We start from the raw sequence: 21,688 nt of genomic DNA, 5'->3' as shown, positions 1-21,688 counted from the left end.
AGTTTGCTTATTAGTCTGGGAGGGAAAGATCATATCAATTTCCATTAAATATATTTAAGCAATCGTGGATGAAGCAACTGAAATGTAAACAAACTGGGGAAACCAACATCACTCAGCCATGAAGCTTTCTTGGATCAATTTAATGATGAGATAAAGCTGTGGCACAAAAATAGTACAGGATAAGGTAAGATATCTGGACTTCAATGTCCATAATTCTCCAGCCAGCATCACTAGGAAATAGGTGGCCAGGGAATTCTGGGAGTTGAAGTCCACACATCTTAAAGTTGCCAAGTTAAAAAACAATGATACAGAAGGGTAAAAACAACCACTTGTTGAAGTAAGGGTGGGATGTAGAAATACAAATGTAGGTAATCCTCGACTTACAATAGTTCATTTAGTGATCGTTTGAAGTTACAATGGTACTGAAAAAAGTGACTTACGACCGTTTTTCACACTTATGACCATTGTGGCATCCCCATGGTCACATGATTCAAAGTCAGATGCTTGGCAACTCATATTTTATTTATGAGGGTTGCAGTGTCCTGGGATCATGTGATCCCTTTTTGCAACCTTCTGACAAGTAAAGTCAATGGGGGAAGCCAGATTCACTTGAGAACCGTGTTATTAACTTAGTAACTGCAGTGATTCACTTAACAACTGTGGCATGAAAGGTTGTAAAATGGGGAAAAATTCACTTAACAACGAATTCACTGACTTAGCAATAGAAATTTGGGGCTCAGTTGTGGTTGTAAGTTGAGGACAACCTATATGATCCAAGACCCAACTTTTCCTGGTAAAACAAAAGAATCAATTTAGGTTAGATTTATTGCCAAGGGATGAGATAGGAACTGCAGTGGAATACAAATTAAAGACAAGAGAAAATTCCACAAGAAGCAGTGAAGGAGAGAGAAGTAAGATCAAATTAAAACTGAATGACTGTACAAAGGTAAGGTTGCATAAGGTCTGTTATATAAGGAGTATCAGAAAGGAAGAGGTACATAATTTGAGAGAGCCAGTTTGATGCTGTAGTTAAAGGCACCAGGCCAAAAATGGGGAGGTTATGATTTCTAGTCCTGCCTTTGGTACAAATGCCAACTGAGTGACTTTGGGCCAGTCTCTCCTTTTCTCTCATCCCTAAGAAGAAGGCAAAGGCAAACAGCTTCCGAAATTTTTTGCCAAGAAAACTGCAGTCGTTGTAAGATTTCATAAGAAACCCTAACCCCGCAGTTCAAACCAATGTTAAAGATATGGGGAAGTTTACATGGGAAACCTATAGTTTATATAGGTATAAACCTACACTACAGAAGCCATATTGTACACATAAATAAATAAACAAACCTATACTCAGATACTCTTACTTTGTAGAGCATGTAACAAAACAAAACTCTCTTTCGTATTTTGCCAGTTTTTAAGGTTCTACAAATCTGCTGTCACTCATTTCTTTCTCTTCTTGTAAGATGCTGGGAAGATCATCCTTTTCCCAACAACTAACTTTGACGAAAAGGCATAAGCTTTCATGCAGGCTGGTAGTGGGTTCCTCCCGGTTCGGCCCAGTTCTCCCGAGCCGGTAGCGATGACGATATGACGTAACCGAACCGGTTCTGCCCCCCCGGCCCCCCCCACCCCCCACATTATTCTTCTTTTATTTGGCCCCACCCCCAATCTATTGGTGCCTCCTGAGTCCCAGCTGATGGCTAGAGGGAAAAAAAACTGTTTAAACTGTTGCCGTGGGGCTTCAAAGGGCCGCCCTACAGCTGATCAGTGTTAAAAGAAAACAAATAAATAGACCGGTGCCTGCAAAAATACATGAGTAGATCAGTACCTGCAAAAATAAATGAGTAGATCAGTGCCTGCAAAAAATAAATGGGTAGATCGGTACAGCTCTGCAAGCAGTTAAAAGCCTGGTAGACCAGTACCTCTGCTAAATCCTAAATAATTGTCACATGACCATCAAGCCACGCCCACAAATTAAGCCACGACCACAGAACCGGTAGTAAAAAATTTTAGAACCCACCCTTGTTGCAGGCTAACATGGTTCCCCTCCTACAATGAGAAAATCATAAACAAAACACTGAAAAATCAATCTTTGGCAACTGGGAATTAGGAAACATAATGAAGCAATAAAATTATATTTTTTTTAAAAAAACCCACAGGTTTCTAGTCCTCAGCACTGCAAGAACATCATGGCTTTTCTTCAGTGATTTAAACAAGTCTAATGCTGTAAGCAAAAACTATCACCATATCCCAGCTTTGGCCATTTTGTGGATTACTTTCTAATGTGTTTTTGTTTCTTAATAACAGCTAGAAAACTGGAGCTTTTTACATTTATTTCTAAAGGGGAAAATAGATATTGTTGATTGCAGACTGAAATTCAGAGCTCTTATATATTTTCAGCTGTCCCCTAACAATGCAGTAAAGAATAGATTCTACGCATTATGCAAATATTCGTACAGACAATTTTCATATATTTCTGAATTGCTAGATTCCCCAGAAGCTCCAGAACAGAAATTATTCATTTAATGCCCTCAGATAGCCTTCTTATTGGAGGTATTGGATGGGCCAGTCTAGTTGAAATGGGGCTTTTCTTTCATTGTTTTATCTAGTTAAATAATGAATTCTGAATTCTGGTGATATTGAATGGTTATCTGAATTAGATAGTGCTTCTCTCAGAAATGTCTAATGGGTTAGTTTTTGATATAAGGGGTGATAATTTTTGGTAGTTAATAGTTTTTAATTTCTTTTTTTGGTAATGTTTAATTGTGAATGGAGGAATGAGGGGAACATAGACTAAATGGAAAAGGGAATTTTATATTTATGTTGTTAGGTATTTTTGCCAGTTGCATCTTTGCTGATTTAATAAGGAGAGCTGAAGATTTAGAGATGAATTTATAGAAAATGAGCTAAGGTATGGAATGAAGAGGTATCTGGCTGTATTGTAAGAAACAGTGCTGAACTGTTAAGTGGACTTCTTGCGAGAAACTAAGAGCAATTTAATTTTGGATTTCGGGATTCAACCATTAGAATTAATGGGGGATCAGAGAAGTAATATTGTTAATTTCAGAATAAGAGTTAGTTGTATTTTTTATCTATATTGTACCAAGGAAAGTTGGAAAGCATTCTCTTTCTTTTTTCTTTACTTCTCCCTTTTTTTCTCCCTTTTTTCTTGCTTTTTGTCCGTTTTTCTTTTTTTTCTATTTTCTTCCTTGTTTATCTTTTATTCACACTTTCAAAATTTAATAAATCATATTAAAACGTATGGGACTTTTCTTTTTAGACTTATTTAACTTCATAAATGTATGTATTATGTTTTTATCATACCTAAGGAAGGCTAAAGAAAGTGTAAGTAGTTTTCCAGCCTTATCCACTCAACAGCCTTTAAGTGTAGGACAGAATAGGGAGAGAAACGACTCTAATCCATTTCACCATATTTGAGTAGGGGTTTGAACCTGGGTTACAGTACTAATTCCAGTCATTGTTACCTTATTAGCCCTATATTTCTGAGGTACCACCCTCATTACAGGAATAATTATGTTCAACAACCCTGTAAAATAGGTCAGAGGCATTAACTACATAAAGCATAGTGTGATGCTAAGCATGTCCCTTGACCATAAGATGAATTTCAAAGATTTATAGCAGGACTATTTCACCCCCGTTTCACTAAAACCGCTATCCGGTTTCAAAAACGAACTCTCTATTCCAATATTCCTCAAACTTAGCCACTTCAAAATGCATGGACTTCAACTCCCAGAATTCCCCCACCAGGCTGAGGCATTCTGGGATTTGAAGTACATGCATCTTAAAGTGGACCTGCTTGAGAAACACTGCTCTATCCAAACTGCAATAAAACGTTGGGAATACGGGAATGTGGATCTCCCGTACCAGCCCAAAACAAAACTCAACATTAATTTAAAGTAGCCTCCCAAGTCACTCCACGTCAATCACTTGCCCACAATATTGTGTCCTTGCCCTGTTGCTGACGCACTTCTGTGTCACCTTTTGCCTACAGACAAAAAAATAATAATAATCAGAAACCATAATCTCCCTTGCAATTTTTTTAAAAAAGAAGAGTGGGCAGAACTTGGACACCTACTGAATTTTTAAAAGAACCCCACCATAGAATGACCCGAAGAGTTGCAAAAGACACATGCTTCAGGTAAAAGATCAAGAGACCAAAGGTCAAATCCTTGACATCCATCTTCAGTTTACGAATTTGTTTTGATTTTTTGGAATGGTTCAACTGACAGGAAGGCATAAGTGAGATGCTGAAATCTGTATTTGGCTACAATCCTCCCCCTCCCCTATTTGCAGATCCCAATCAGCCAGCCTAGCTTTAAATAATCTGAAATCTGCCTGAGCATGTTGTAAATCTCTTACGAACCCGCAAGGGAGACCATCCGCTTTGTTCCCTGGATAAAGAGATCCCCGACTGAACGCACCAAGCAAATTAACACGTACACATGTTTGCACACACATACACACCGGAAACATCTCAGGACTCCTAGGAATTCCGATAGGGGAAAGAGAGGCCCAATCTACTCCATTGTGGTTTTGTTGTGTTTTTTAATAATTTCTCACATACTGTACACCTTTCAATAGGCTGGATTCCTGCTGCCTACTCAGCCAGCTTGTTTGCTTAAGCAACAGCCAGGCTGCAAGTGGGAAAGAGAGCTATGGTCCTGTCAAGTCAATGAGTTTGTGTAAAAGGCAAGGAAATTTGACAGGCGACGCCATTTTTCTAGATTCCCAAACAATGAAAAACAGGGAATCTAGAAATCAAGATTTACTCCTTGAAAATGTGCTGTCAATACTGATGTTGTATTGCAGGGATCTCCAATCTTGGGAACTTTTAGCCTGGAGGACTTCAACTCCCAGAATTCCCCAGCTTTTCTGGCTGGGGAATTCTGGGAGTTGAAGTCCTCCAGGCTAAAAGTTGCCAAGGTTGGAGACCTCTGTTGTATTGGGACAACTGCCTTGGTCAAGCTCTTTCTCTCAAAACCTTCTTGCCTTCTCTTCTCTTGAAAATTTGGGTAAAAGGAATTGTGTTGCTTTTCTTCACGACAATTCTATGAACGTTCCACATGTACAGAAACGGTGTTTTCCAATCTCTAGGAAAGATAAGAGTGGAAAGGGCTACAAGACGAACTTCTCGAGAAAGGTAATAGTGAAGCAGGGACAGGTTTTGTTCCCTCTGGAGCAAAATAGGTTCTGATACCCCTAGACTAAACTCTATGCTTGGTTGATATTTGGGAGCATCATTAACGTCATTGTTTGCAATAAATAAAAATAAATGGCACCTAGAAATTGAAATACGTTTCAAATCCTGCTCTTCCAAATCCTCAAAATATTACCAATAGATTATCCCCGCAAGAGTTACAACAACTTTGTTAGGTAAGTAGTACTTCTAGGCTGCAGCTAGGCCAGCTAAGGAGGAAGCTTGCAGGATAGCTAAACGGCTTAACAATACATGGGCAGAGTCAATCTATTTCAGTGTTTCTCAACCTGACAACTTGAAGATGTGTGGACTGCAGTTCTCAGAATTCCCCAGCCAGCATGGCTGGCTGGGGAATTCTGGGAATTGAAGTTCACACATCTTCAAGTTGTCAAGGTTGAGAAATGCTGGCATACAGTATAATACCTTCTGCATATTTACTAAAAAAAACACCTCACTGTGTTCAGTGTGATTTCTTTCAAATAAAGGCATTTGTAATTGAAAACTTGCAGCATAATCCCGTAAAGTGAATAGGACAGCAAACACGAACTGAAATTCTGAGCACATTTACCCAAAAGGAAATCCTGCTGCCTTTCCAGTAAAGGAAACTTAAAGAGTATTTTAGTCTTTACAGCAATATTTCTCAATTTTAGCAACTTGAAGATGCGTGGACTTCAACTCCCAGAATTCTCCAGCCAGCAGAATTCTGGGAGTTGAAGCATGGTTGGTTAGGGAATTCTGGGAATTGAAGTCCACACATCTTCAGGTGGCCAAAGTTGAGAAATACTGCCTTTGACTGCAATTCCCAACACGCTTAGAAATGACCATTCTGGATGGGGAACTTCCATAGATCTTTTCATGTGTCACAACCTCTTGTGCTGATGTGCATCTTCCCGATACATGTATCAAGAACCTTTATCATACAACTTACAATCATAATTGACCAAGGAATTATGGTCAGAAGTCAATGCAGTTATTAAGTGGATCACCATATGACCAGACCCGATTTTATTATATTTTTTTCCAATGGTTGTTAAGCAAACCATTATACCTAATACCATATTTTCCCAAAAATAAGACCCAACCAGAAAATAAGCTCTAATGTGTATTTTGGAGCAAAAATTAATATAAGATCCAGTCTTATTTTCAAGGAAACAAGGTAGATGTTATTATTCGAAAGCTGGAATTAAATGCTGGAAACCAACAAAAAATGACAGAAATTGCAGTCAATCATATGAGTGTGGGGAAGATGTGGTTGCCGTAACTTTGAAATCGGGTCATAACTACTGCATCTTTGGGGGAGGGGGTGCCTGTTGAAGAATTGCAAATGATCAAGGATTACCTCTACTCACTTTTACTGTAATATCGAACTTCAAATATTAAGTTAAACTAGATATGATGTCAGGGGATAACTTGTTAGTCAGTGGGGCTATAAATACATTAATAAGGCAGGATATATAAACCAATAAAATATAAGGTAGAAATAAGTAAATAAATATTTCTGAAAAATGTGGTAATACAACGCTTGAAATGTTCTACACAAGAGTTGTGACACAAAGGAGTCACACAAAACCTTTTATGTGATCTCAGAGATACTGTCCCCTTAGATGCTGTCACTGAATGTTTTCTTTTGTTTTATTTTGTTTAAAAAACAAAACCTATATTTACTAAATTGCCCTGGTCCCCTAGAGCCGTGTTTTTCAATCTCAGCAACAATTAAAATGGATGGATTTCAACTCCCAGAATTCCCTAGCCAGCTGGCTGGCTAGGGAATTCTGGGAGTTGAAGTTCATGTGTTTTAGTAGTTGCTGTGACTGAGAAACACTGCTCTAAATTATGGTTAGGGCGATTCTTTCTTCTGACTTCCTATTATTGGGGAGGTGGGCAACTAAAAATGATGACACACATGTGTGGGAGGGGCCAGGTATTCAGGGGGATGCAACCTATCAAAGGAATGTTAAAAGCCTTCCTAAAGCCTTAGCTTTTGCTTCCTGGCAGAATATAAGTGAGAAATTGGGCTCCTGACATTTGCAACAATTACCACTGCTCCATCTAGCAGCAAAATCTTAACCCTCTTGTATGGAAACTGGAAGGTTGTCTCCATACTTTAGGATTATCCTTCAGCATTAGGATTATCCTTCTCCTCCTTTTATATCTTAAATCCCTCTGTTCACCCTATCAATGTATCTTTATTAAATAAAGTATGGTACCTCTATTTCCTATTATTTGAATGTGTCTGGATCCTACCACAGGAGAGGGGAAAAAAATCTCATCTGTTCGACATTTACAAGTTAATTAGCATTCGGTTTTTGTACTTAGCGTTTATTGTAAACTTGAAAGACTGAATTTAAATTTGAATATTCCCGTCTATTGTCAAACTGGATAACAGTGTTTTATATACTAAACAGAGGAATCCAGAGGAGGGCAAAAAGATCAAGATGATGGCTGGGACACACGTTTAAAAAAACAATTACAGGTAGTCCTTGATTTACAACAGTTTGTTTAGTGATTGTCCAAAGTTACAACGGCACTGAAAAAAGTCACTGGTTTTCACCCCATTGCAGTATCCTCATGTGATCAAAATTCAGATGTTTGGTAACTGTCTCATATTTATGACGGTTGCAAAAGTCATTGCAACCGTCATAAATATGAGACAAGTTACCAAACATCTGAATGTCATGTTGCCAAACAATCGGAGTCATGTAATCACCTTTTGCAACCTTCCGACAAGCAAAGTCAGTGAGGTATCCAGATTCACTTAACAACCATGGTACTAACTTAACAACTGCAGTGATTCACCTAACAACTGTGGCAAGAAAAGCTGTAAAATGGGGCCAAATTCATTAAACAAATGTCTCGCCTAGCAACAGAAATCTTGGACTCATTTGTGGTCATAAATTGAGAACTACCTATACAGGTATACCTACCTATACAGTATGAGACCGTATCTTCATTTTCCCCCCGCTCCCCATAGATGTCTCTGGCTCTCCACATTTAGTCTTCCTTCTTCCCAACTCTCAGGATCAAATTCAGGTGTGAAAGTCCCGGTAAGTGACTAAACAGAAACAAACCTCCCTATTCACATCCTTATTCTGTTTTTTTAACAACTTAAGAGCCAACAGTTTGCACATAATTCACATTTTCACATCAAGGCCAATGCAGTGATGTTCCAACATCTCTTGGGATGAGCAAAAGAAGCTTAATTATCCGCCTTTCTACCCAGTTATGCTCCACTTCCTTTCTTCTGAATCTCAGAACAGATCAACATGTTTTAAAGCTTTTCAAACTGTTATCCTAACTTTCTTAGAAGACTGACTGCAAGCGTTCTCCCTCAAGTTAGCAAAAATCTTATTCTGTACCAATGTGGAGAGAAAATGCAAAAGCTTTGCTTGAAGGAACCAACCCTGCATTCATTTTTCTGTGGAAATTTCAGCCAGACTTTTTGAGGGGCAGCCCAACATTGAACACAATTCTACATCATCTCTTTGTGGCCACCCTGTTCCCCAAGGGCAATAATCTAGTTCAAACGCAACTGTCTAACGCAAGAACAAAAAAATAAAATAAAATAAATAAAATGGTTTTAAAAAACTGCATGTTAAAGAGGAACATTAAAAATGAACCTTTGCCCTCCAACGCATTGCCCTTTTCTGCTCGTAATGAAAAAGCACCATAAAAATATTTTGCTAGCTATGATTGGAAGGATGAAAAAGGCACATTGAGAGCTATAGGGATGTGGATTTTTGCTCCTTAACTAGGTACAAGATGGCACTAAGATATATTCTTGGTTTTTACTGATTATAGCATTACCATCTGCAATTATTACACTGAAACAAGAGATTTATGTGGAGAGAAATGTTTGTTTTCTTTCCATCTTTCTTTCCATCTCCCTAACATCGGATACACAATGTTTTCTTGCATTGTACAAGTTGCTCACATGCTGGTTTGCACCTAATCTAAACTTCTAAGTTTAGAAAGAGCACATTTTCTCCAGAATCCCATTGTCCATCCCAATTCCTACATCATTTCATCCTTAATCCCCTCACACTGCAATCGTTCCCCACCCCAATGCCTTTTCTCTTCACTGCAGCGATGGTTGAGAGCAGCAAGGCAGACCCAGGCTGCAGATTAAAATGGCCGCTGGAGAGGAAAAATGGCGGAACTTGTAGGACTCCAGACAAACACCAACGAAGCACGCACACCGGAAAAGCAGTGCATCTGCCTCTGCAGTGATGTTCAGGGATGGGCAGAAGAACCATATCCTCAAATGCTAATCTGCTCCCAAACTGGGAATTAGAAATTTGAAAAATTGGCCCCGTTCTACATCATCTACACTGCAAAAGACATGCAAAAGGCTGCAGAAGGTACAAGATTTAGATCTGGAAGGAGGATAGGAAAAAGATATAAAAGGAAATTATGCTCGGAGGTGGGGAAAGAATATGACATAATTTATTTTGGCATTTGATCAGGCAAGCCATGGGTTTATATAATTTCCTTCTTCCTAGTCCATTTTTTTTACATACAACCAGAAAACAAAAACTCAGAATAAGGAACTGAGTCCAGCAAGCTGGTCAGCCATGTGGAATTGGGATGCTTACAAATTTAATAAATAAAACTAGTCCCTTTATTTTCCGAGAGTGACACAATAATGCCACTCAATGGTGTTCTATGCCAAAAGCAAAATTAGAAATGACTTCCCCCATCTCTGATGCTGCAACATGACAGGTTTGGAATTACAAAGAACTGTTCTTCAAGCATTAATTAAATTATATGTTGGTCCAATTTTGCTCATTCCCTCCTAGGCAGAGAAATGGGTTCAAGGCTACCTTTGGCCTCAATCATTCAGTTCGATCTTAAGCAGCTTTTCTTAGCAAAGATACAGGAGTTCAGCAAGATTTTCTTTTAAGCTAAGTTTCTGAATCTTGGTAAATTACTAAAGGGTGGACTCTAATTTCCAGAATTCCCCAGCCAATTGGCTGGCTGGGGAATTCTGGGAGTTGGAGTCCACCCATCGGAAACCTGCCAAGGTTGAAATATGTTATACTCAGGTATGCGTTTCCCATCCCTGCTTAAAATGGGTCAGCAGACGGCATGAACTGAAAAGGAGGAAAAACAACAAAAATATTGTTGTGCGATGAAAGAATGGATGATTTGGCTCAAGGAATGATTCATCAGCTAAGCAAGGGTGGGACAGGAGGACAGGCCAAAACGGGCAGCACTTGTCTCGGAGCTCGGGAGGGACGCAGCTTTGTGTCAAAGCACCATTAGCCCAAGGCCGGTTCAAGGTGTTCCTTTATTTGTTTATTTATTTTATTAATGATACACCTCTATGCCGCCACAATCGAAACGACGGGGAGAACGGAGTGGTTGGAGAGTGACAGTTCTGAAAAGTGGGTGTCATGGTTTTGCTTACTTTCTACAGTGTTGTTTATGCAAAATGGTTCCTCCTTCCTGATTATGTTGATCAATTGCCACCGTAAGATCTCAAAAAATCACGGCCTAGACGACTTTCTCTCCTCCCTTCCTTTTCTATTAGCTGGACACATTCAAAGCTCCCCACTGCACTGATTCTAATCAGAGGAAGGACAACTTGAAATACGTACATGGATATCTGCATGCACACAAAATCGAACTTTTCACATATTGGATGGAATGCCGAACAGAATAGGAACTTTATTATTTATTGAAATATTTTTTTTTAAAAAAAAGTCTTCTGCTATTCTTTTCTTCATCCCATCCTTGCTTTCCAAGCATTAATTTCAGACATGCTTGCATTCTCTATCTCCTATCTCTCTTCTATAATCTTTGCGTATACATTAAATTGTAGAAAAAGGAGGTGGGAAAAAACCACATTGCAAGTGCTAAAATTATATGTGGCTTGCATATATCATGCACATGCGGGCAAAATAAAATACTTCAAGTCTCCAACTTACAAATCATTGAAAAGAAAAAAAATGACCTCAAGCACCATAAGTATAAAGCTATTGGACAAAACTATTTGACATTTTCTAGGAGGACTTATTAATAACATAAGATATGATGGGAAAAAAATAAAGTCAAATAAAATTATTCCTTTGCCTACGGGAAAATGTTAGTCGAAGCTCATAGAATGTAACAGCAGTACCTCTGAACAAGTACAGAGTCCCTCATCTACAACACCAAAGAACTAGAATTGGAAAAAACACTCTCTTATTGAAATCTATACCTGTTTTACATCTGGATATGTTGTCTTTCATGCTTACGCATTCAAATGAAAATAATACGGATCAGATTACATTCTGCTTTCCAGTTTACTCACGCTGGGGGCTAGCAAAAGTCCTTTAGAACTCATCAAATTATACCTTAAATGACTTCCCAGGATAGAGATAAGAAACCGGAAAAGACTACAGGGTAACCTTAACTTTATTGAAGAGTAAACCCCACCATGAACAAATGGATCTATTCCTTTATTATTTTTAGGGTTTGTCTCAGGATAAAGCCTAAAATACTTCTTGGCAGGAAAAATTACAAGGTCATGTTAAAAAAAATCTACCAAGTAATATAAAGTTTTTTTTTTTAAGGAAAAGAAATCCATAAAATAAAAAGGGATTAGAGATGAGGGTGGAGTGATGGATTTACACATACAAACACATGCTGGTTTGCATGTGGAAATAATTGATCTCCTTAATATCTATTTCTGCAACAGAAAACTGCTAGATGTGAGTTTCTGCAGATTATGTTATTATATGAAACAAACAAACAAAAATCTCCATCCTTTAATGAGCTTTGCATCCAAACACAATTTTTCCTTACGCCACAACTCATAATAACAATAATAAATAATAATAATAATAATAATCACAGCTAAGATGCAGTGGTGTGTTGTTTTTTTAAAAATACAAGTTGCTTAACCCAAAGAGAGCTCAAAATGCACATCTGGAAGAGAACGTTTTTTTTAAAACCCCTTTTCCTATTCTATATCACAATGTCCTGTTTGCTATTATTCAACCGCCAAAGATGCGTTTGTTTTTCCTTTAGTTGCTCGCTAAACTGCTTATCGGTTGCATTTCTTTCTTTTAAAAAAAATCTCGTTTGTAAAGTACGGCAGCTTCATTTGGAAAGCAATAATACCCACGAGTGAAATAGCTGGGTGTCGGGAGAAAATACGATTATTTATTAATCAAGGAAAGGAAAAGAGAGCGCGCGATCGCAACCGAGCGCTAAGAACTAAGCTCCTTAAACCCGGCGATCCTCTCTCTCTCTCTCTCTCTCTCTCTCGCCCCCCAAAGCAGAGTGGGACCGGCTTCCGAAGAAACGCTCCCACTTTCGCTTCGCTTTCCCAAGGGGAGACACTTCGGATCCCCCCGCCCTGCAAGTCCCCTCTGGAACTGGATCGCGCCTGGCCGCGCGCGATCGATTGATCGCCTCTCCCACCTGGACGCCAATGAAGAGAGGGGGGATCCGTGGGAGATTCTTACCTCGCATCTTCTATCTACGCCGAGGTTCCCTTCTCTTATCTCTCTTCTGGAAATAGCATGGAAAAAAAGCAGACGGTCAGAAACAAAACTCCTTGCAGAAGGAGAGGAGGGGAAATAAATAGATACGGCGGGGAGCGGAGGGTATAAAGTTTCCAGCGTGGGATCGGACGGGTGGTTTGGTTTCCCTCGATCGCTCGCTCGCTCGCTCGGCTGGTTTCTTCTCTTCTGTTTGGGTTTTGCAGCTCGCCCAACGATTAAGGAGAAGTGGTTGAAGCGTCTTCCTTCTGATGTCTCCACACCTTCCTTCGTTCCTTCCTTTCTCCTTCCTTCGCTCCTTCTTTCCCTGCCAAGCGCTCTTGGAGAACTGCTAACCTACTTTCTTCCAGAGGTTGGTATGTACAAGAAGCATGGGAAACTCACATGACAAATCCCAGGCTCGGGGCTCCGCCCACCTCCTGTCAATTTCAGCCCAAGCTCCACCCACTCTGGGTCCGGGGCCCGCCCCTTCGCTTTGCGTCCTTGGATTTGTGTTGTTCTGATCTGTTTTCCTTCGATAAAAGGCTCCGAGCGTCTTTTCTTTTCTTTTCTTTTTTTTTCATTGCATGGACACTTTTCTCTGTTTCCTTATCCAGCAAAAAAATGTACTCGTTGCATTTATTTAGGTTCATTTAACAGATTCCTGTACAGCATTTATTTATGTTTGTTCAATATTGGTTAACTAGATTGCTGTCTGAAGAGTCTCATTTTACAAACAGTCCTTGTTTAGTGACTGCCTCATTTTCACTATTTTGATGCCGATGAAGAAGTAAATTTCCGACCGATCCTCGCATTTACAACTTTTGCCCGTCTGTAAAGCCAAAGAAAGCTAAAGTAGATAATCACAGTCCCACTTTCACTTAGCTTTGTTTAATGACCAAGTTGCCAGACTCGCCTGTGGTCATTAAATGAGGATTATTTGTTTTTGCATATTGTTGCTTTTTCATTTATTCATTTTGTTTACAATTTATTTTCTGCTCTTTATTTATTTATTTATTTATTTATTTATTTATTTTATTTTTAAATTTATATACCGCCCTTCTCCCGAAGGACTCAGGGCGGTGAACAGCCAAAGGTAAAAACACAAAATACAAAATTTAAAAGCAATTTAAAATAAATTAAATAATTTGGCCCAACAGTTTAAATACCCCATTAAAATTCAGATTAAAATTAAAAAATTTAAAAAATTTAAAAATTAGGCCAGCCCGGCTTGGTGAAATAAGAAAGTCTTTAGAGCCCGGCGAAAAGTTCGTAAGTCTGGGATCGTACAAGAAAGATTCTAAGATACCAATATTAAACACTGTGTTAACATACAGCAATGGACCGAATAAAGACTAGCAACCAAACTAAAGAATGAACTGAGCGAAGATCATAGCTATGTGCAGCTTTTCTTCCAAATGCCTGGAGGAAGGTCTTCATTTAGTCTTGGAATTATTATAATCTCAGTGCCCATTTAATCTGTCCTGGAATAGCAGTCAAGAATCAGAAAGGCTAAAGCAGAAAAGGCCCTGCTTCATGAAGGGCAATTGCATTGCATCAAAATAAGGATAAACTGCTGACGAAGAAGCATAGATGCATACTGTCACAACAAACCATCATCACTAGAAGAATATTGGGAAAAATATAAGATATCATTCTACAACAGATTCATTTGGTTTGCATTTCTGAATAAATACAGATAGTCCTCCACTTACAACAGTTCATTTAGTCACTGTTCAAAGTTACAGCAGCACTGAAAAAAGTGCCTTATGACCATTTTTCACACTTACAACCGTTGCAGCATCCCAATGGTCATGTGATTAAAATTCAGATGCTTGGCAACTGAAGTCACACGATCATCTTTTGCGACCAAAAGTGACTTATGACCATTTTTCACACTTATGACTCTTGCAGCATCCCCATAGTCATGTGATTTACATTTGGATGGTTCCAACTGGTTCATATTTATGACGGTTATCCTTGGGTCATGTGATCCCTTTTTTGCAACCTTCTGACAAGCAAAGTCAATGGGGAAGCCAGATTCACTTAACAACCGTGTTACTAATTTAACAACTGCAGTGATTCCCTTAACAACTGTGGCAAGAAAGATCGTAAAATGGGGCAAAACTCACTTAATAAATGTTTCACTTAGCAACAGAAATTTTGGGCTCAATTGTGGTTGTAAATCGAGGACTACCTATCTACTACACTTTTTCTGATTTTATCATTTAGGGGAAATAGCATTGGATTGCCTTCATTCAAGCATGGAGAGGAATTTAACCTCACTTCACTTTATCACCACCTATTTGTATTTTTTTTATTACATTCTCTCTCATTGTATTCTTGAAGTGAAGAGAGAAAGAAGTCCTACATTTCAACAATATTGCTCATCCTTCCTGCACCTTTTAAAACTCTCTTTTTTGTTCAGAGTTGGGATGTAGGTTTTCTTTGAAATGTTTTCCTCAAGAGGACTAGCACCTTGCAAGCAGCAAAACTAGGACTGTGGGGCCAGAGGCAGTGATTTAACCCTAAGTGAGCTAGTTATTTTAAACCTCCATAGTGCCACCTAGTGGAGGAGAAAACCCCACAGCCATTTGGAAAGTCGTAACATACCTGTACTGGATGACATGTTATTATCCAGGTTAGTTGGAAAGCTTTCAAATGATCATCCAGCATATTCTTATGACCAGCAGAGCCACTAATTTTGGCTAAAGGAAAGAAGTGGGGAAAAGATCTTTCTTGCCCCAATAGATGGTGGCTAGCATTATTTCTTGCTACTCATACTCATATAGAAATGTCTGAATAAAGTATGTTCACTAATTTTTAGAAACTTGAACTGTTTTTCTTGTTGACTATAAACTATCTAAAATGCAAGTTATATATTTGATATTTCTGCATTCTATTGTGCCTATCTAAGCAGCTGATTAATTATTTGTAAATTTTGAATTTTGTTTTGACCAGTTGAAATTTGGGCCAGACCAATTGACTAAAACCACTCCTTCTAGAAACCTTATGGAGTAGCAGGCAGCAGTAGTGAAATGAAGAAGAAACTGTCTTTAAATTTGACATGCATTCCCACAACCTCGTGGACATCCAGTACTATATTGATGGGTCATAGGATGACATTATGAATCAAAGGTAATTAACAAACCAAGGCCTACTTTCAGGAATAATACCAATATCACGTCTTTCCAAACATGGTTTAGAAATTGGAAGTCACTGCCAGGAACTGCTGACTGGGAATAAAACGGAAAGTGGCAGGTAAGACCTGCAGTTATCCACAGACCAAATTTAGCAAAGAAATCAGCACATAACATGCACTGAAACTGTCCCTATGTGACAATTATGCTCCAATATGGAATCTGGCTAGCTGACCCACAATTTTTACTATAGCTGGGCTGCAGAACACAGAATGAACATTAGATTGCAGCAGAGTGAAAAATAGTTGAATTTTGCTACCCAGATATGGTAGTCTTAGAAACTGAACAATTGTTGCTACAGGTAGCCCTAGACTTTTTATTGTAATGGAGCCTGCCCATTACGGTTGTAAGTCATGACGGTTGTAAAGCGAATCTGCTATGTGACTGATCCAATTTTCCGATGGTTGTTAAATGAATCACTGCGGATGTTAAGCAAACGCCATTGTCAAGTAAACACCAATTTTCAACAAAAATGACAGAAATCACAGTCCCCTGACTGCGGGATGTTGCAATTGGCCATAAATGGAGACTGGTTGAGAAGGGCCCAGAATGAGGTCATGTGACCCAGCATAAGGGGATAATTGGCAGAACTTTGGAATTGGGTCATATGTACCTTTTGGTGGGTCTGTCATAATTTCCACTAAGTGACCAGTCATAAATCAAGGATTGCCTGTAATAAACTTTAGTTTCTGCCTCCTCTCCCACAGGGTCTGTGGGAAAGGTTTTCTGCCCAGAATTAAATTGATTCTGCTGTTTCTGCCCCAGATCTCTCTGTAGCATATGAAATCATCAGTGGCGATCCAAAAAACTAAAAACAAAAACCTGAGAAATCCAATATATGATGCACCAGATTCAGTTCTATTTTACACAGAAAGTTATGACTTGAATGTGTGCTTATCAAATTGTCCATCATGATAATGCACAGAAAATAGCTGGGCTGGATCGGGAGGAGGGGGGGAGGAAAAGCAAAAATGCATGGATACACACATGAACCAGCTGTGTACAATGTCACCATCCCCCCATCCCTTATGTGCATGCTCACGCTCAAACACACAAACACACACACACACACACACACACACACACAGACACACACACTGATGGATTTAAATTCTGCAGGGTATAAGCTGGCTTTGTAAAATCAGGAATTCTGTATATCTACCGCCCTTTTAATGCAGCTTAAAAGCTAGCAAACTAACAAATGTAAGGGGAATGATGAATTTATATCATGGTTATACAGGATGCCTTGAACATAAACGAAGAGGCTACAGTACCCTAGGAGGTATTTTTGCCTGGAAAAGCCTTGTTATCTGTCATAAAGGATAGATCCTATTTTAGCTTCCACCGTTGCTCAGTTAATGGAGCAATGTAGAAAGACACCCCCCCAAAAAAAATCTCTCCAAACATCTCTAGGGGAAAGGTTACCAAAAGAAGGGAAAGCAGAAGAAAAGAGATTGGCTAAAAAAAGGCCAATCCAAATCAGTGTCCCCCTCCAGATCAGTGGACTTTCACCCTCTTTTTCTGTTAGATTTGATTCCTTGTCTTGATGAGTTTAAATGAGACAACAGGAGAATGTCAGTTCATGTAATCCCCAGAACAACAGCTTTGTATGGTAGGTTAGGTTCAGAGTGATGGGTCCCAAATTGCCCAAGTCGCCTGACTGAAGATGGGTTTGAACCCAGAGCTCCAGTTCCTTCCCTGCTATATCCCACTGACTTTTATATCTATAGAAATTCTCAGTCATCCAGGTCATGGTTGTCCCAAAGGTGCTTTTTTCAAGAGGCAACTGGACTTTCTGGTTTTTCTTTGAAGATGTTTTGCTTCTCATCCAAGAAGCTTCTTCAGCTCTGACTGGATGGTGGGGAAAAAACATTGACTTTTATTTTGATCAGTTCATCAACCTTTAATGAGGTTTCGGGTTGTTCATCAACACCCCTCCAACATTTAATATATGAAAATAGTTTAATAAATGCTACTTTAACTAATAATATTATGAATAATAATAATGGGACAACTGTGGTAGAAAGAAGCAAACAGCACCTTGGGTGCAATCCCAAAATAACCGGAACACCATTTGAACACGGCCTGCATTGTCAATATCACAACCAGTCAATTGCAAAAGGCAGCTTTACTTGGAACAGCTTACATCCTGACACGATACCTTTAACACCATCAAACATCCACATCTGTCTATCCCTGTTCCTTGGGTAGGACTCAATAGGACTCAATGGGACATTTATGTCCTACCTCTGACAGTTCAAGGCAGTATATTCCCTCAAATTCTCTCTACAACAGCCACAATATGAAATAAATGGAGTGGAGGGCTCATAACTGGCCCTAAGTCTGTCTTATCAAAACATAGTCATCATTCTTAGTCGGTAAATTTTGCAGATTGTGACTGAATGACAGTGAGAGTTTCTACTGACAGGAATTTATTTGGAAGTACAGTACTGCTGTGTGAGTATGAGGGAAAGTTGCCATTGTGAACTATTGATTAGAGTTTGACACAGAATAAAATGGATGGATCACACATTTGTTATTTATTTTATTCTAAGTATTTTGAGGTAGTGGTTAAGGCATCAGGCTAGGAATTGTGAGACCGTGAGTTCTAGTTTTGCCCTAGTCTCTCTCTCTCTCTCTCTCTCTCTCTCTCTCTCTCTCTCTCTCTCTCTTCTCTCTCTCTCTCTCTCTCCTAGGAAGATGGCAAGGGCAAACTATTTCCAAAAATCTTGCCAAGAAAATGGTGTGAACCTGTCCAGGAACTTGCAGGAATATATACTGAAGGGTCCCAACCTCCCAAAAGAAGCATTTTGCCAACTGCCTTGAAACAATCATTGAAGGGAAGAGTATAATGTTTAATCAAGGAATGGGAGGAAGTTAGGAGCATTACTCTGCTCCCTTCTCTCTGTTAGATGAGGAGCTAAACATGAAATATTCTATGTCTGTTTTCCTTCCTGAAATCTTTCTTTTAGTTACCCCAAGATGTAGCAAAACATTACTAAATTTGTAAAGAAAAGATGGGTGGGGAAATGAGGCTTTGAGAAAGAAAGAAAGAAAGAAAGAAAGAAAGAAAGAAAGAAAGAAAGAAAGAAAGAAAGAAAGAAAGAAAGAAAGAAAGAAAGAAAGAAAGAAAGAAAGATCATGTCTTATTGACAAGTTTTCATTTTGTCAATAAGGCATGCCCTTCCTTCCTTCCTTCCTTCCTTCCTTCCTTCCTTCCTTCCTTCCTTCCTTCCTTCCTTCCTTCCCATTCTCTTCTAAGTGGTGAGGGTGTGGGTATGAATGTTTAATAAATATGTGTTAATTAGAAATGTTGTTGAATTCTTGCACTTAAAATATAAAATCTACCCTAACTGTCATTTTTGTCTAGGAGGTGATAAGGAAGGAATGCTCTCTTGACAAGGTTATAAATCCCTACATCATGTCACTACAGAGAGGAGATTAATCTAAGTGAAGAGGATCAGTGCTGTGAGAATATATGCATTTCAAACCAGGCCCTCATAAAATTTGGGAAGATACTATCATAAAGTCCAGCTAAATAGCCTCTCTGCTTTTTGTGATGCCTTGATCCCTGCAGACTGGCATCAAGAAAAGACACAAATTTTAGGCCAGGCTCCCTACCTGGCAATACCTATGGAATATTCACAGAAAGTGATGGGATCGTTATTGGGGAAATTTAAGTACTTGTAGTAGTACGTTGCAATCTGCTACTAATGCTGCTGTACATGGTTTGAGCTTCACAGGGCCTCGTGGAGAACAGAATTGATGCCAATGATTTCTAAGATAATTTCCAACATTTTGAAGTCATGACAGCTTTGTTTTACCTACATTTCCAACCTGTTTGGAGATGCTAGACAAGGAAAGTTATAGGATGAAATGGACCCCTTGCAATAAGCAATTTTTCTGCCTATTCTCATGAAACTATTCTATATGTGTGGATTTTGAAAGTGATGTGGGGAGATTCTGGTCATCCCTGCTAATAGTCCAAAAGTAATATATTGTAGACCCAGTAACAATTTTACCAGCCATTTAAAAGTACAAGGCCAGAGTTTAATATGTACTTTTCCAAAGGCTGATAAGTAAACATCATGGTGAAAAGACATCTGGGATTATATTACTTTTCCCCCCAGATACCTCAGCATCTCTGGGGGCAGTTTTTTAATAACTGCAAATATGGATTTTAATGCTGACAACCAACCATGGTTAAAATTAAAAGTGGTACATTGAGGTTCAGGGAGATTTGCAAAAACAGAGAAGCCCAGAGAATAGATTACAGCAGAACCGCAGAGCTGGTGAAGCTGCAATCCTTCTTTTATTCTTGGTTTCCAATTTCTGTCAATGACAAACCAGCTGGGCTAACAAAGTTTTTCCCAATCTGATTCCATCCGGATGTGTCAAGAAGGGGAAGAGAGAAAAATCAAGGCAGTAGCTGCAACTGTGCAATTGTCATTTTGACTTTTTTTACCTGCTTGGATGCCTCAGGTTGGGACTGCCGTTTCTAGAATTCCCAGGTTACCATTTGAACCCTTCTCAGAGAGATGTCTGTGGAAATTCTCAGTCAACCTGGTCTTAATTGTCTCAAAGACATTTTTTCAAAATCAATTCTGCTAGAACCGATGAAGCTTCTTGGATGGGAAGCAAAATGTCTTCCTTAAAGAAAAAATAGTCCAATTGCCTTTGAAAAAACACCTTTGAAACCTTCTCAGAGATTTCTGACAAGCAAAGCTGATGGGGAAAGCAGCCAGATTTGCTTAACAACCATGTGATATGCTTAACAACTGGAGTTTAATAACATTCACAAAAAAGGTCTTAAAATTGGGTGCGACTCACCTAACAAACTGCTTTGCTTAGTGATGGAAATTCTGGTCCCAATTATGATTGTTAGTTGAGAACTACCTGTACATACCTCAAGCTCCTGCCTCCTATTCTCCCCACAACAAGCATTCTGTGGGTTGTGCTGGAAAAGAATGATGAGCCCAAAGTCACCCAGTCAACTTCTATGCCTAAAGAAGGACTAGAATTCACAGCCTCCTGGTTTCTAATGCAGCACCTTAATCACTAGAAGAAACTTTCAGACTTGCTCCTAGAATGTAAGAATAGATGACTTTGTGCTTCCTGATATTTTCAGCCACTGCTGTCATATCTCCTTGTTAACAGTGATGGGAAATGATAGGGATTGATGGGAGATGGAAGTCCCAAACTTCTGGAGGACATAATATCACCTACCTTGGGGCTATGGATTTTGGATCACGTTTGGATATCAGGACCCAGAGTCCTCGGAGAGTTGGGAGGCATAGAAATACGAATAATAAATAAATAAAATAAATCTTTAAGGAGAATATAAACAGACACAGAATAACAGAGTTAGAAGGAGGCTTGGAGGACTTCTAGTCCAATGATGTTTAAGAAACAGACCCTATACATTTCAGAAAAATGGCTGTCCAATCTCTTCTTGGACACCGACAATTTCTGGAGGCAAACTGTTTCACTGATTAATTGTTCTAACTGTCAGGAAATTTCTCCTTATTTCTAGGTTGGTTCCCTCCTTGATTAGTTTCCATCCACTGCTTCTGCCTTCAGATGCTTTGGAGAATAGGTTGACCTCCTCTTCTTTGTGGCAGCCCTTCAAATATTGGAACACTGCTATGATGTCAACCCTAGTCTTGACTATCATGGCAGCTAAAGGATTAGGAGAAACAAAAACTGGCAGGTTGGTTTGATGTTGGAGAAAACATTAGAGAACATTGGAGATTCTTGGTCTATGTAAAAGAGTTTGGAGCTCACTTTGGGATGTGTATGAGAAAACTGTT

The 21,688-nt window shown here is 39.1% G+C and overlaps 1 protein-coding gene across 1 annotated transcript in view; it reads right to left on the bottom strand.

The window, feature by feature from the left end:
- The window catches only part of LOC139308292 (nuclear receptor ROR-beta-like), a 57,420-nt gene extending 44,709 nt beyond the window's left edge, over positions 1-12,711 (bottom strand). The window contains exon 1 of the mRNA XM_070931794.1: positions 12,664-12,711. Coding sequence (XP_070787895.1) covers positions 12,664-12,670 — 7 coding nt within the window. The 5' untranslated portion in view covers positions 12,671-12,711. The remainder of the gene's footprint in view (positions 1-12,663) is intronic.
- Between the last annotated feature and the right edge of the window lie 8,977 nt (positions 12,712-21,688).

Source organism: Pituophis catenifer, unplaced genomic scaffold (assembly GCF_029215685.1).
Source record: "Pituophis catenifer annectens isolate HBS135680 unplaced genomic scaffold, rPitCat1.0.hap2 SCAF_1, whole genome shotgun sequence".
Lineage (NCBI taxonomy): Eukaryota > Metazoa > Chordata > Lepidosauria > Squamata > Colubridae > Pituophis > Pituophis catenifer.
This window is presented reverse-complemented; position numbering and strand designations above follow the sequence as displayed.